Source organism: Eutrigla gurnardus, assembly GCF_963514095.1.
Source record: "Eutrigla gurnardus genome assembly, chromosome: 18".
NCBI classification, from domain to species: Eukaryota; Metazoa; Chordata; class Actinopteri; order Perciformes; family Triglidae; genus Eutrigla; species Eutrigla gurnardus.
The window spans coordinates 1,022,458-1,036,332 of NC_139929.1; the positions used below are offsets into that span (position 1 = coordinate 1,022,458).

The window sequence follows — 13,875 nt, forward strand, 5'->3', positions numbered from 1 at the left end:
AGAGGACGTTACAAAGTCCTCCTTTCATTTTAGGATTTGTTTGTTTTGTTCTTCTTATTCCTAGACCAAATCATACCAATACTATATAATACATTTGATACTATTATTGCAAATTTTCATATACATACAATTTAAAATTCTAAAACCCCAAAAAGCTATTAAATCCCTGAATCTATATAACATAACTAAGTTATGATTTCTGGCTATATTCTGACCCTTTGGTATTTCTGAGGTTATTTTTTTTATATATTGTATGTTTATCAGGCTGTCTGAATATTGTCACTGTTAATGAAAAAATAAAAGGATCAAAATAATAATAAAAAACAAACACTTCGAGATGATGGTTACATTGTTTTGTTTTTGTAATGAGAATAAAAAGGTGGAGATCTCACACACACACACACACACACACACACACACACACACACACGTATGTATAATATGTATATATGTATATATATATATATATATATATATATATATATATATATATATATATATATATATATATATATATATATATATATGCGCTTACCCGCGTTACCAGCCAGGGTGCGCGCACAACCTACAATCTGTCCAGGTTTACTCGTGAACGCGCATGGCCTTCAGCTGCTATCACAGAGGCGGGAGCGTGCAGGTGGGTCAAAGCACCGTGTTGACAGGAGCAAGACCGGAAACGAGTAGAGTATGGCTTCAAAATAAAGGCGTGGGAAAAAATGAACAAGAATCAGATGGGGTCAGATCGGATAATAATAAATGATTTTCAAGATGTTTTCAAGATAAAAAGATAGAACAAAATAGAAAAGTCAAGCCTTGTATCACTATCAGTGCTTTTTAATTTCATCATTATATTTATTTTATTATTAAGTGGGTGTCATTTTGTTATTATCTTGTCTTCGACAACTTGGTCCTCCAAAGAAATAAACAAAATTAGACATTTGTAAGACAGTGATGTGACCGCTACATTCATTTTGATAAAAAAAACAAAAAAAAACAGCAGCAATAATGTATATTGTATGTATATTGGTGCTCGTTCTGTATTTTGTACTGGAATTGTTGAAGACTGGTGTATTTCCAGTGTGTTCTAATATATAATCTATATTGTTTATTATTGTGTCTGTCTGTCTATAACACAAACACAGTTTAACTACGTGGGTTTTAGTCCCTGACCCTTTTCTTTTGAAAGCGTTGACCGGAAGTCGCGCTCTTTATTGTGAAAAACTTGACGGTCCCGGAGCATCCTGACGTCTTCTCGCGGAGCACAAAGTGAAAACGCATCTCGGTGAGATGCCGCCGCCTCCTCCTCCTCCTCCTCCTCCTCGAAGCCCGCACGGACCCACAAGGGCAGCCTCTCAACGCCTCTGACGCATTCAGGGACCGCTTATTTGATTTCTATTTTTATTTGATTTAGTATTTCTTCCCGAGCTGGTTGTTTTTATCTGGTTGTGTCTGCGGGATACCGATGGCCCCCGCCGCCGCCCCCAGCCTCAGCACCACCAGCAGCAGCAGCAGCAGCAGCAGCACCGGAGGGCCGTCGGGCCGGACAGGACGGCCAGGATTCAACCAGCACACCTAGCAGGTCGCTCTCTCTCTCTCTCTCTCTCTCTCTCTCTCTCTCTCTCTCTCTCTCTCTCACTATTCCTAATTAGAACAACGCGCGAGCGCCGCAGACGTCACGTCGCGCGGATAAAAAACGCGCTGACTTCTAAAAAAGGATGCTCTCGTGTCACGCGCCTCCTCGCGAGGACGTTCGGTGGCCGCGAGGTGAATTTAATCATTAACACGATCTGCGTTCATCTTAATTCAATTCAATGAGCATCGTGTTGTGCGGCGTTCAGGCTCCGTGGGTTGATCTCGGAGCCCCGATGGGACCTTCGAGTGTCTCCGGGTGTTTCGGCCTCGGCGGACAGATTGGACGACATCTGACACAATTAATGTGAACGGCAGATGGGGATGAGTGGGAGGGGGCGGGGCATCTGAGATAACATGTATTGATCCCACTCATTAACATTGAATATAAGTGTTTACTAAATGAGTAAACAAATAAATAAAAATAAAATACGATCATTTAAGATATTTTATTTGGTATTATTTTTTTTAAATATTTGTTTTCCCCCTCATTTTTAGGTAAAATTATATATAAAAAATATAATATTATTATGAACTTGGACCACGTGAGAAATGAAGACTAGAAAAATAAAAATAAGTAAACAGAGAAATAAAAACCCCAATATTAAATAAATGTGCTCAATTCAAAATAAACAAACAATACAACAGGAATGTTTGCTCCACATCATCGAGGTTCTTGTTCCTGGCTTTATAATTCATTATAATGTGTTATAATTATCGATGTAGTAATATGTTCATCGCTTCTGGAATCTGGAATAAAACGTCATTTATTAGCAGATTTATACTTTATTTTACGAATCTGGAATGTAACATAAAACACCTCACTTTCCACCGCGGCACTAAAACGTTTTTTTTGTTTTGTTTTGTTACTTTATTGTGTCTGTTCTTAAATTTTTAAACTTACTTCTAGAAAAGGAAACAAGTTAAAGAAAACGCGATAATCTTAATAATAAAACACAAACATCGTGAACTTTCTACGCTAACTACCTGTACTGTACCTGATCTCCCCCGTCTCCTGCAGGCTGTCTCCGCTGACCTTTGTTTGACCTTTGACCGGTGCAGAACTACAGGACTCATCATCATCATCACCCTCATGGTCGTGGTCGTCATGGCGACCCAGCAGCAGCAGCAGCAGCGAGCCGCCTGATTGGATCCTGAATCTGGAAGATGACAGAGAGCAGGAGGAGGAGGGAGCCGAGAGACACAAGAAGAATGTGACTCTTTCTCCCCCGACGTTTTCAACCAGCATCAAAACCAAAAGACCCTCCGACGTGAGAGGACGACAGCGGGACGATTGTTACCGAGCAACCAAGACGACACGATTGTCTCCGAAACGGTTTCAAGTTGTTTCTTAAAATACATAAATACAGAGTCAAGTCAAAGACGCAGAATAAGATTGTGTTAACGGCCAAGAAGGGGATCGAGAGGCTGTGCATCGGGAAAAAAACACGACCCGATCTGATCCGATAAAATCCGGCCCGATCCGATCCACCCCGATCTGATCCGCCCCGATCTGATCCGATAAGATCCGATCCGCCCCGATCTGATCTGATTCGCCCCGATCTGATCCGGTCCGACCTACGACGGACGCGTCTTCTCCCACGATGACGCACCTCCACGCCGGCCTGAGCTCGGAGACGACGGAGAAGGCTCGCCAGGAGCTCAACGAAAACCCCGACACGCTGCATCAGGACATCCAGCAGGTACGCGGCTAACGCCAACTCAGGCCAACTCACGCTAACTCGTGTTAGCACGTTCAGGTTCCTGTAAACCACAATTACAAGAAACGTGTCCGTGGTTCAGCTGAAAATGATGTATGCTGTGCTTAATAATTTCGATTTCAATATACAATTTAAATGAAGCAGTAAAGAGAGAGGCAGTAAAGCTGTCAATCTCTGACGTCCCGTCGGGTGAAGCCGTGTTCTGATTGGTCGCCCGTGTGCGTGTTCTGTTTGGAGGTGCGGGACATGATCGTGACGCGGCCGGACATCGGCTTCCTGCGGACGGACGACGACTTCATCCTCCGCTTCCTGCGAGCCCGGAAGTTCGACCAGACGGAGACCTTCCGGCTGCTGGCCCAGTACTTCCAGTTCAGGCAGCAGAACCTCGACATGTTCCAGAGCTTCAAGGTCTGTTTCCACCGAGGCTCCGAGGACGTCCTAGACCTCGTAGACCTCGTAGACATCGTAGACGTCGTAGATGTCGTCGACATGGTAGACCTCGTAGATGTCGTAGACATGGTAGACCTCGTAGACCTTGTAGACATTGTAGACCTCATAAACATCGTAGACCTCGTAGACATCGTAAACATTGTAGACATCGTAGACATGGTAGACCTCGTAGTCGTCGTAGACATCGTAGACCTCATAAACATTGTAGACCTTGTAAACATTGTAGACATCATAGACAACGTAGACCTCATAAACATCGTAGACCTCATAAACATTGTAAACATTGTAGACATCGTAGACAACGTAGACCTCATAAACATCGTAGACCTCATAAACATCGTAGACGTCGTAGACAACGTAGACCTCATAAACATCGTAGACCTCATAAACATCGTAGACGTCGTAGACATCGTAGACCTCATAAACATCGTAGACATTGTAGACGTCGTAGACATCGTAGACCTCATAAACATCGTAGACCTCATAAACATCGTAGACGTCGTAAACATCTCAACACTTCCATGAAGAGCAAACGAGAGAAGACTACATTTAAAAATCCTCCTCTTGTCGATACAGTAAAGTTTATGCTCTCTTCTGTCATGTGACCGTGTCATGTGACCGCCAGGTGGACGACCCCGGGATCAAACGGGCGCTGACGGACGGTTTCCCCGGCGTGCTGGAGACGCCAGACCAACACGGCCGCAAGATCCTCATCCTGTTTGCCTCCAACTGGGACCAGAGCAGGTAACACACACACACACACACACTCACACACACACACTCTCACACACACACTCACACACACACTCACACACACACACACACTCTCACACACTCTCACACACACACACACACACTCACACACACACACACACACACACACACACTCACACACACACACACACACTCTCACACACACACTCACACACACACTCACACACACACTCACTCACACACACACACACACACACACACACTCACACACTCACACACACACACACACTCTCACACACACACACTCACACACACACACACACTCTCACACACACACACACACACACACACACACACACTCACACTCACACTCACACTCACACACACACACACACACACACACTCACACACACACACACACACATTGATTGAGAACACAAAGAGCCTAATGAGTCGTTTCTGTAGCCAAGACCTCCAGCGTCACGCTCTCTTTAAGTATTGATCAGCCCGATTGATTGGTGCCTCCTCCTCCTCCCCCTCCTCCTCAGGAACTCCTTCACAGACATCCTGAGGGCGATCCTCCTCTCCCTGGAGGTCCTGATCGAGAACCCGGAGCTGCAGATCAACGGCTTCGTGCTCATCATCGACTGGAGCAACTTCTCCTTCAAGCAGGCGTCCAAGCTGACGCCCAACATCCTCAAGCTGGCCATCGAAGGCCTGCAGGTGCACTTCCTGCTGCTGCTGACATCACTTCCTGCTCACAGCTGATGTTGAATATGACGTAGAATCTCATGTTCTCCCCCCAGGACAGTTTCCCGGCCCGGTTCGGAGGGATCCACTTCGTGAACCAGCCCTGGTACATCCACGCCATGTACACCATCATCAAGCCCTTCCTCAAAGACAAGACCAGGAAACGGGTGAAACCTGCTTCCATCTGTACTTTGGTTCACTGTTTCTCACCTCCTTCTTGGTTATTAACGCCCTGCTCCTCCCCCTCAGATCTTCCTCCACGGGAACAACCTGAACTCGCTGCACCTCCTCCTCCAGCCCGAGTGTCTGCCGTCGGAGTTCGGCGGCACGCTGCCTCCGTACGACATGGGCATCTGGGCTCGGACGCTGCTGGGACCCGACTACAGCGACGAGACGGAGTACACGCTGACCTACGACGCCCTGCACGTCAGGGAGACCAGCGGGGGAGGAGGAGGAGGAGACAAGGACATGATGAAGAGGTGAGGAGGCCTTCCTGTATCTCCACACAGAGGAACTCTACTCCTCCTTCATCTGAATACTTTAAAAGGATCATATTACAGTATATTCACAGTGTGTATTAGTACTTTGACTTGTAGTGGATCTGAATACTTCCTCTCTGGTCTCAGGTCTCAGTCGGCGGTGGAACCAGGAACTCTCCGGCAAACGGACAGAGAGACGAGCACACCCCTACTGGCCCTGGACTGAACACACACACACACACACACACACACACACACACACACACACACACACACACTGTCTGTCCTGTCTCTGAGCCGTCTCATGCCTCCCAGCTGAGCCTCTGTCCAGTGATGTCCACAACCACGACGACACACACACACACACACACACACACACACACACACACACACACACACACACACACACACACACACTCCGGAGTGTGTTTGTCGTCGTGTTACTTCTGAGAGAAACGAGCAGGAATGTACGATGAACACGGTGGGGATGGAATATAAAAATCATATCAATAATTCAGAAACATTTAGAGCCGGTTGCACCAACGAGGATTCAGCTTTAATCGCATTCAAACACGTTTCCACGGTTTTCAGCTTCCAGTAATAAACAGAAAACATTTTTTATTCATATTTTGTCAAACTGTCGCCACTAAACTGATTTCTTTGGGACCCGACAGTAGAAAGTAAAAGTATCCCTATGAAGGACGTTTCTACTGGCTGTTTAGTTTTATTTGAGATTAACTGAATCTCTTGTTATATTAATAATCATCATCAATAATTCCCCTCAAATACATCAAAACTAAAGTAACGAGCCTGTTATGTAAATGTGAGGAGTAGAAAGTACAGATATTAGTTTTAACACAGGAAGAAAAGTACAAATAAATACTCCACTACTACACTAAGTGAAGTACCTGAAAATACTACGAAAATACTACGTCTTTGAGATGAATTAGTGAATCTAATTTAATTAATTGCAGCCCCTAAACATAGCCGTATCCGTGGAAACAGTACGTTAATATTGGATCTTTTATCTTTCTCCTCATTTGTAAATGAGTGTTTTAATCCGGGATTAAAGAGAGAATCCTTGCTGGTGGGACTCGGCCTCTAAAGGAGGATCTGTGAGTCTGAAGGTGTTTTCAGGTGCGGCTCCGTCTATTTGCTGGACTGGTTTTCCTCCACGTGTTTGAATCTAAATGACTTTTGAAATCCTGAAAGAGACGAAGAGGAACTTCACTTTGGTAGAATAATTTCACCCTTTTGTTTTTGTTTGTTTGCTTTTCAAAATAAAAGCACCACAGTGTCACCGGGTCGCATGCGGGAAGACGTGGACGTGTTCCACAACGGAACGTTGCTTTGTGTTGTGAAGAACCCGCAGGAAGCCAAATTATCACCTTTAACCTCCGAGGGAAAGATTGTTTTTATTACTGAATCTTAACTTATTATTATGAAGATTGTATATTATTGTTATAATTACGCTGCAAAAAAAGAGAAAACAAGTCGTCCGCAGATGTTTGAGGTTGAATCATCGCTGACATGAATGAATAAAAAAAAAGTGAAAATAAAACATATTATTTGGTATTTGTGACAAACAGGAACTTTTACAGCTCGATGATTCCACTTTTAGGATCTGGACCTTTTGTGGATTTCAGGCGTGCGATTGTTTTTTTGTTTCTTTTGCAGCGTTCAACTTGTCGTCAGGGCAACACTGACTCGTCGTCAGGGCGACACTGAGCGGTGATCTGATGTCCACTAATGTCACGGCTTCGTTTCAATGAATGTAGAGATAAACATTTACACCCACTCGACCCGCTGTGTGTGTGTCTGTGTGTGTGTGTGTGTGTCTGTCAAACAAGGAGGAGACGAGGAGAGGCTACATACCCATGGGAGGAAACAAGGAAAGGAAACAAGGAGAGGAGAGGGAAAATGACTGTTGTGTTTCATGGGATTTTATTTTGAAAGTTTTTCTAAAAACAGTGACAATAAATCCTCAAACTATGAAGAGGAAAGGAGACAAGGAAAGGAGATGAGGTGAGGAAACAAGGAAAGGAGAGGAGACCTCAGAACTCCTCTGGGGATTTTCATCCGTTAAAGGAGTCCAGTAAAGAAACCAGAACCAGAACCAGTTCAACTGGAACAAACACTCCGTCACTCCGTTTATGTATGTTTTTATTTATTTTTAATATAAATATAAATCTTCTTTTATTACATCTTGTGTTTCTGTGTTTATTGTGCAAACGTGAAGAAAAAAACAAAAAACAAACGGGATAAACTGGTTTCTTGTTTCATGAGCCGCGTGACGACGGTAACCATGGAGATACTGGTTTTACTGGTGCAGCTGCTGGTTCACGTTTCTCTGCATTAAAGACGATCTGAGGAAAACATTTCCAGACGCTGAAATCCGTCACGTGAGTGTAGGAGCCCTGAACCCGGATCAGACCGGGTCCACCACGGGGCCGACCCGGGTCTGACCGGGGCTCAAACAAGTACCGCATGTGTTCTGGTGAAAGTCAGTAGTAACGTTTTAAATCCCGTCCTTCAGTCCGCCGGTTTAGTAGTTTATCCACAAAAAAACAGTCGGTCCAAACCTTCCTCGGACGCAGGAAGTCAGTGTTTCTATCGGTTCGTCCTCAGGAGAAGAAGAATCTGCTAGTCCCGCGAGTCTGTCAAACTCTTACCGGGTCTGGGTTCCTGGCTGGCCTTGGTCGGGGTCTAGATGGGGCTCAGGGTCTGGCGCTGGTTGGCCGTCAGCTCCGGGTGCCAGACGTCCACGATGAGGATGAGGCGGTAGCCATCGGCGTCCTGCCAGACCTCGTGCTCGAAGGAGTCGTCGAAGATGAGGACCTTCCCCTCCGTCCACTCCCTGAGGACGCAGAGACTGCTGTTAGCAACATGCTAGCATCACGTTAGTGTCACGCTAGCATCATGTTCGAGACAGGTTGTTAGAGAGCCGGTGTTAGCGCCATGCTAGCGTCAGGTTAGCATCATGTCAACGTCACGCTAACATCACGTTGTTAGAAAGACACGGGGTGCAGTCGAATAGTCAAAAAATAAGGTCCTAACTCCTATTCCTATCTCCTATTCCTTGACCTCTGGGGAAAACGTCACGGGGTTAAGGAAAGGCGATAGGAGAACTCAAAAGGACTTAGGAAAAGTCGACCGCGGTGCTCAGAGAATCCGACCGGACTTTCACTAAGCTACGTCATTAAAACGCGGCCGCTGATGATTGACAGCTGATGATCGGCACCAGCGATTGACGTGCGTCTGCGCTGGAGAAACTACAATAATGGACTACAAAAAACGCATCGTCCACTTCTCCACATGTTGGTTTTATCAACAGCTGGTTCACTGACCGGCTTCAGGTCCAGCAGCTCCTCCTTTCTGTTTGACCGTTGTTTTATTTACTTTTCATTTGTGGTTTTAGTTTAGTTTTTGTCAAGTTTGTAACATGATTGAAATAATTATCACTGTCCATACACATTTATCAACACTATTCCAATTACTATATGTCTGAATGAAAGTCATTGTTAAATATGCAAATAGGCATATTGTATGTTTTCATTAACGGCCGAGGTGTGCAGCACTTTAAACGTTGCTCTCGCTAAGAATTGTGGGTCGGCGTAATCTCCTTTCCTATCGCATAGGAAGGTCCGTTGCATCCTATGCTAAAGGAGCTCTGAAAGGAAGCATTGGAGCTCCTTTCCTTTGCATTTAGAGAATCCGAACGGCTCTTATCATGGCGGCCACTTGTTTACTTCCGGGTCACTTCTTCAGTTAGGAACCTTCCTAAGCAAAAAAGACTATTCGACTGCACTCACGGTGTTAGCGCCATGTTAGCGTCACGCTAACAACATGCCAGCAACACGTTAGCGTCATGCTAGCATCATGTTAGCGACATGCTAGTGACACGTTGTTAGCGTCACCTGAGCAGGACGCTAGGGCCACGCCAGTGTCACGTTGGCAACAAACTAGCGCCAGGTTAGCGCCACGTTAGCATCGCGTTAGCATGATGGAAAAAAGGTGAAAGGTTTCCCACGAGTTCTAGCGTTGAGTCGGGGGGAAACAGAATCTAGAAACACAGATGCTTTATTTCTAGATTACAATCATATATTTGCAAGAAGTGGAAGCTAACTGGTACATTTCTGAGAAAGAAAAAAAAAACAGCGGTCCAAGGAGGAGGCGTATAAAGATGGCGGCGGCGGCGGCCGTGACTCAGTTGGGGGTACCTGGTCTGGTCGGTGCAGCGGATCCTGCAGCCCCGTCTGGGGATGACGAGGCCCAGGTGGATCCTTAGTCTACAGTTGGTGGGTCCGGTGTGAGGCCACACATGAGTACCGGGCTGCATCACCGAGAACTTAATCTGGACACACACACACACACACACACACACACACACACACACACACACACACACACACACACACACACACACACACACACACACAGATTAAAAGACTCAGATCGTTCATCTTATCCAAACCGACATCGTAATCAGACCAGACTCATTTTAAGAGGTTTCCCGGTTCAGGAGGTTAAAAGCCCAGATTTAATTTTAAATTTGGATGTTTTTAGCCGTTTAATCCTGAAAATGAAACGTCCAGATGATCTCCGTCTGAGGACGACGAGAAGACCAACAAATAGAAGGAAAACAGGAGGGAAAACCACCATTAAGGCAGACACTCTGTGATCGGACGTTTCTTGAAGAAAAGCATCTTGGGAGTCGTAGTTAACGACGTAACGGGGCTGATTAAACATGAAAGCTAAGTTAAAAACAGACCAGCTGAGCAACATGAAGGCAGAACGTAACAAAGAAAAACCACAACATCCTGTAACCTAATACGGTGTGTGTGTGTGTGTGTGTGTGTGTGTGTGTGTGTGTACCTGTCCTCTCTTGCATCCTGTAGCTTCAGAGTATCTCTCCAGCAGTGAGCAGGTCTTCGGGACGCCCTGACAAGCCTTTGTTGCTTTTTTCCCTGAAACACAAAATGTTTCTCCAGCGTTCCTCTCCAAAGTCAAATTCAAGCACTTTCCAAGCATTTCCAGGTGCATTTCCATGCTTTTCGAGCCCCTTCCAGCTGTGGTAAACTCCATATTTGTATCAATCCAATGGTCAGTATTCAGTCTACTTATTCTGTCACTTGTTCATCACATTAAATGAGATGTTATTGTCCTCTAAACAACCAACATGATGTTTGGAGACAGCTTTTTACAGAAGGACCACAAATGAAAGGAAAACTAATTCCACTAACAGATCCACAGAAATATAATCACCAACTATTTTAGCACTAGCACTTTTCAAACCTGCTGTTTTCAAGGATTTCCAGCACCTGTACCAACCCTGAATTATGAATAATTAATAATCAATAATCAAGTATTTTCAAGCATTCATTCCGCAGAGATCAATAACATCTAAGAAACGTATATTAAAATGAAAAACAACAATAAATCACATTTGAGAAACTGGAACCAGATCTATATTTTTAAAGATGTTTTGAATGGTGAAAACTTTTCTTCCAACTTTATCTAAAGTAATAGATTAATTTCGTTATTGGTATTATTGATTGAACACTAGAAGCACACAGATGAGCCTCTCAACAATATTAGAATAACACCAACACACACACACATGCATGATGCTCACGATGATGTGGATCTGGTCTTGGTACCTTGTTGCCAGATGGTGTACTGGCCCCACTCCCCCTTCTCTCTCAGGTTCTCCTCCTCGGGGATGAAGGAGCCGGTGTTCTGGTCCATCACGGCCAGAGCCTCGTCCCGGATCGTCTTCCAGTTCCTCTCCAACGTCTGGGAACGGAGAACACCGTGAGGAACGTTCCCCCACCAGAAGGAACCGCTTTAACGTGGAGCGGAGACTTACCCGGACCAGATCCGTGTAGCCGCTCTCTTGAGGAGTCCACCAGGGCTGAGCCTTCAGCCCCTTCACGTTGTACAGAGATCTCTGCCACACCGACGCAAAGTGGCCTCGTTTGTGACCCAACTCATACCAGTGATAGGCCTGCAGACGGCCAGGGAACATATAGATTTAAAACATGTAGAAAATAAATTATATATATATATATATCCCCAAAATATAGATATATTTATACATGTTTTCCATTATTGATTAATCTGCTGATTATTTTGCTCCATGACATTATTAATCTATAAAACATCAGCGCACAAGGTGACGTGTCAAACGTCTGAATCTGACCCAGAACATGTATAACCATAACACATGGCCGGTTAGCTCAGCTGGTTAGAGCGTGGTGCTAATAACGCCAAGGTCGCGGGTTCGATCCCCGTACGGGCCAGATGTTTTTAACTCGATGGGAAGCTGAAAGGAGCCGTAAATAACGTATTAGAGGCGTTAACTCACGCTCTCGTCTCCGACGCGCTGCAACGCGTCGCCCAGGTGGAAATAGAAACGCCCGTCGTCGGTTCCCGGCTCGCCCGACTCCAGGCCCTCCTTCAGGTAGGGAATACTCTCCACTATCTGGTTCTCCGACTTCAGGATGAAGCCGTAGTGGACTTTGGCGAAGCCGTTGCCTGGGGCAACCGCCAGAACCTGTGGGGTCAGACAACCAATCAGAGAAGAGGTACAGAACGCGACGGGCTCCACGCTCGGCGAAGATCTCGGCAAGGCGCTCACCTCCTCGTAGACCCGCTTGGCGCCCTTGTTGTCGCCGAGCAACAGGTGGGCGACGCCCAGCTCGTTCTTCAGGCCCGCGTCCTCCGGGAAGATCTGGACCATCTTCTCCAGAGTCGCCAGGGAGCCTCGGACCCGACCTGAGGAGCCACCACGGGTTCTGGTTAGAGGGTCCTGCTGGGTCCCTGTGAACCACTACGGTCTAGACCTGCTCCAGGTCTTTAATACAAATACAGCCCTCATATAACCTCACATCTATTCTTATTATTATCAGTCTGTTGGCCTGGTTAGGACACAAGGAGAGGAGACGAGACAAGGAGAGGAGACGAGGAGACAGGGAGAGGAGACGAGGAGACAGGGAGAGGAGACGAAGAAATGAGACGAGGAGAGGAGACAAGGAGACAGGGAGAGGATACAAGGAGACAGGGAGAGGAGACGAGGAGAGGAGACAGGGAGAGGAGACGAGGAGACAGGGAGAGGAGACAAGGAGACGGGGAGAGGAGACGAGGAGACGAGAGGAGACAGGGAGAGGAGACGAGGAGACAGGGAGAGGAGACAAGGAGACAGGGAGAGGAGACAAGGAGACAGGGAGAGGAGACGAGGAGAGGAGACGAGGAGACAGGGAGAGGAGACAAGGAGACAGGGAGAGGAGACAAGGGGACAGGGAGAGGAGACGAGGAGAGGAGACAGGGAGAGGAGACAAAGAGAGGAGACGAGGAGAGGAGACAGGGAGAGGAGACAAGGAGACAAGGAGAGGAGACGAGGAGATGAGGAGACAAGGAGAGGACACAGGGAGAGGTGACAGGAGACAAGGAGAGGAGACGAGGAGAGGATATGAGGAGACAAGGAGACAAGGAGAGGAGACGAGGAGTACAAGTCTGAGAGAGGTTGGCAGTACTTGTCTCCAGCAGTACTCGTAGTATTTGCGTTACCCAGGAACTGCTGCCTCTCAGCTCGTCTCTTCAGAGCGGCTCTCAGGAGGTCAGGGGTCACGTCGGGCAGCTCGGCGGCCTCCCTGTAGCTGCCGATGGCTTTCTGAAGCATGTCGTTGCTACGCAGCTTCTCCGCCAGGTCGTCCTCCACCTGTCAGCATGGGAGAGTACCAGCTATATATATATGTATATATGATATATATATATATATATATGTATATGTATATGTATATGTATATGTATATATATATATATATATGTATATGTATATGTATATATATATGTATCTCAGAGGAAGTACTGTGCGGTACCTGGGCTTTCCCGTAGCGGGCGCGGGGGCTCTGCGGATGCTGCTGCACCAGAGCCTCGAACGCTCTCAGCGCCTCCTCCAGCTTCCCCTGAAAGGAATCAGCCATCAATAATGAAAGGCATGGATTACAGACGCTGATCAGAAACTTTGATCGGTCGCTCCGTGTACCTTCTTACGTAGCTTCTCCGCAGCGTCGATCTCTGCTTTGATGCTTCTGTCAAACTTATTGAGCAGCTTGGGTTTCTTCTTCTTG

General features: G+C 46.2%; 2 protein-coding genes across 3 annotated transcripts in view; one reads left to right on the forward strand and one right to left on the reverse strand.

Annotated features, from left to right (window-relative positions):
- Positions 1 to 1,272: 1,272 nt before the first annotated feature.
- Positions 1,273 to 6,115, forward strand: LOC311028902 (clavesin-1-like). Its single transcript, XM_084033701.1, has 8 exons — positions 1,273 to 1,579; positions 2,651 to 3,332; positions 3,588 to 3,758; positions 4,426 to 4,544; positions 5,063 to 5,237; positions 5,321 to 5,431; positions 5,514 to 5,743; positions 5,891 to 6,115. Exons 2-8 carry the CDS (start codon positions 3,234 to 3,236, stop codon positions 5,967 to 5,969), a joined length of 984 nt encoding a protein of 327 aa, XP_083889827.1. The 5' UTR covers positions 1,273 to 1,579; positions 2,651 to 3,233; the 3' UTR covers positions 5,970 to 6,115.
- A 1,887-nt stretch (positions 6,116 to 8,002) lies between these two features.
- The window catches only part of LOC311028900 (aspartyl/asparaginyl beta-hydroxylase-like), a 29,128-nt gene continuing 23,255 nt past the window's right edge, over positions 8,003 to 13,875 (reverse strand). For both annotated transcript variants that reach the window (XM_084033699.1, XM_084033698.1), the window contains 10 exons: positions 13,791 to 13,875; positions 13,624 to 13,710; positions 13,313 to 13,463; positions 12,384 to 12,520; positions 12,111 to 12,299; positions 11,613 to 11,750; positions 11,404 to 11,539; positions 10,619 to 10,710; positions 9,964 to 10,097; positions 8,003 to 8,600 (listed from right to left, as the gene is read on the reverse strand). The exon at positions 13,791 to 13,875 is cut by the window's right edge and continues 1 nt beyond it. In XM_084033699.1, the coding sequence (XP_083889825.1) occupies positions 8,450 to 8,600; positions 9,964 to 10,097; positions 10,619 to 10,710; positions 11,404 to 11,539; positions 11,613 to 11,750; positions 12,111 to 12,299; positions 12,384 to 12,520; positions 13,313 to 13,463; positions 13,624 to 13,710; positions 13,791 to 13,875 (1,300 nt within the window). In that variant the 3' untranslated portion in view covers positions 8,003 to 8,449. The remainder of the gene's footprint in view (positions 8,601 to 9,963; positions 10,098 to 10,618; positions 10,711 to 11,403; positions 11,540 to 11,612; positions 11,751 to 12,110; positions 12,300 to 12,383; positions 12,521 to 13,312; positions 13,464 to 13,623; positions 13,711 to 13,790) is intronic.

Excerpts from the sequence above, each read along its gene's own strand:
- LOC311028902 (XM_084033701.1), top strand. The coding sequence starts at position 3,234 with ATGACGCACCTCCACGCCGGCCTGAGCTCGGAGACGACGGAGAAGGCT. Across the intron at positions 3,759-4,425 it reads ACATGTTCCAGAGCTTCAAG|GTGGACGACCCCGGGATCAA; the intron begins GTCTGTTTCCAC and ends TGTGACCGCCAG. Across the intron at positions 5,432-5,513 it reads AAGACAAGACCAGGAAACGG|ATCTTCCTCCACGGGAACAA; the intron begins GTGAAACCTGCT and ends CCTCCCCCTCAG.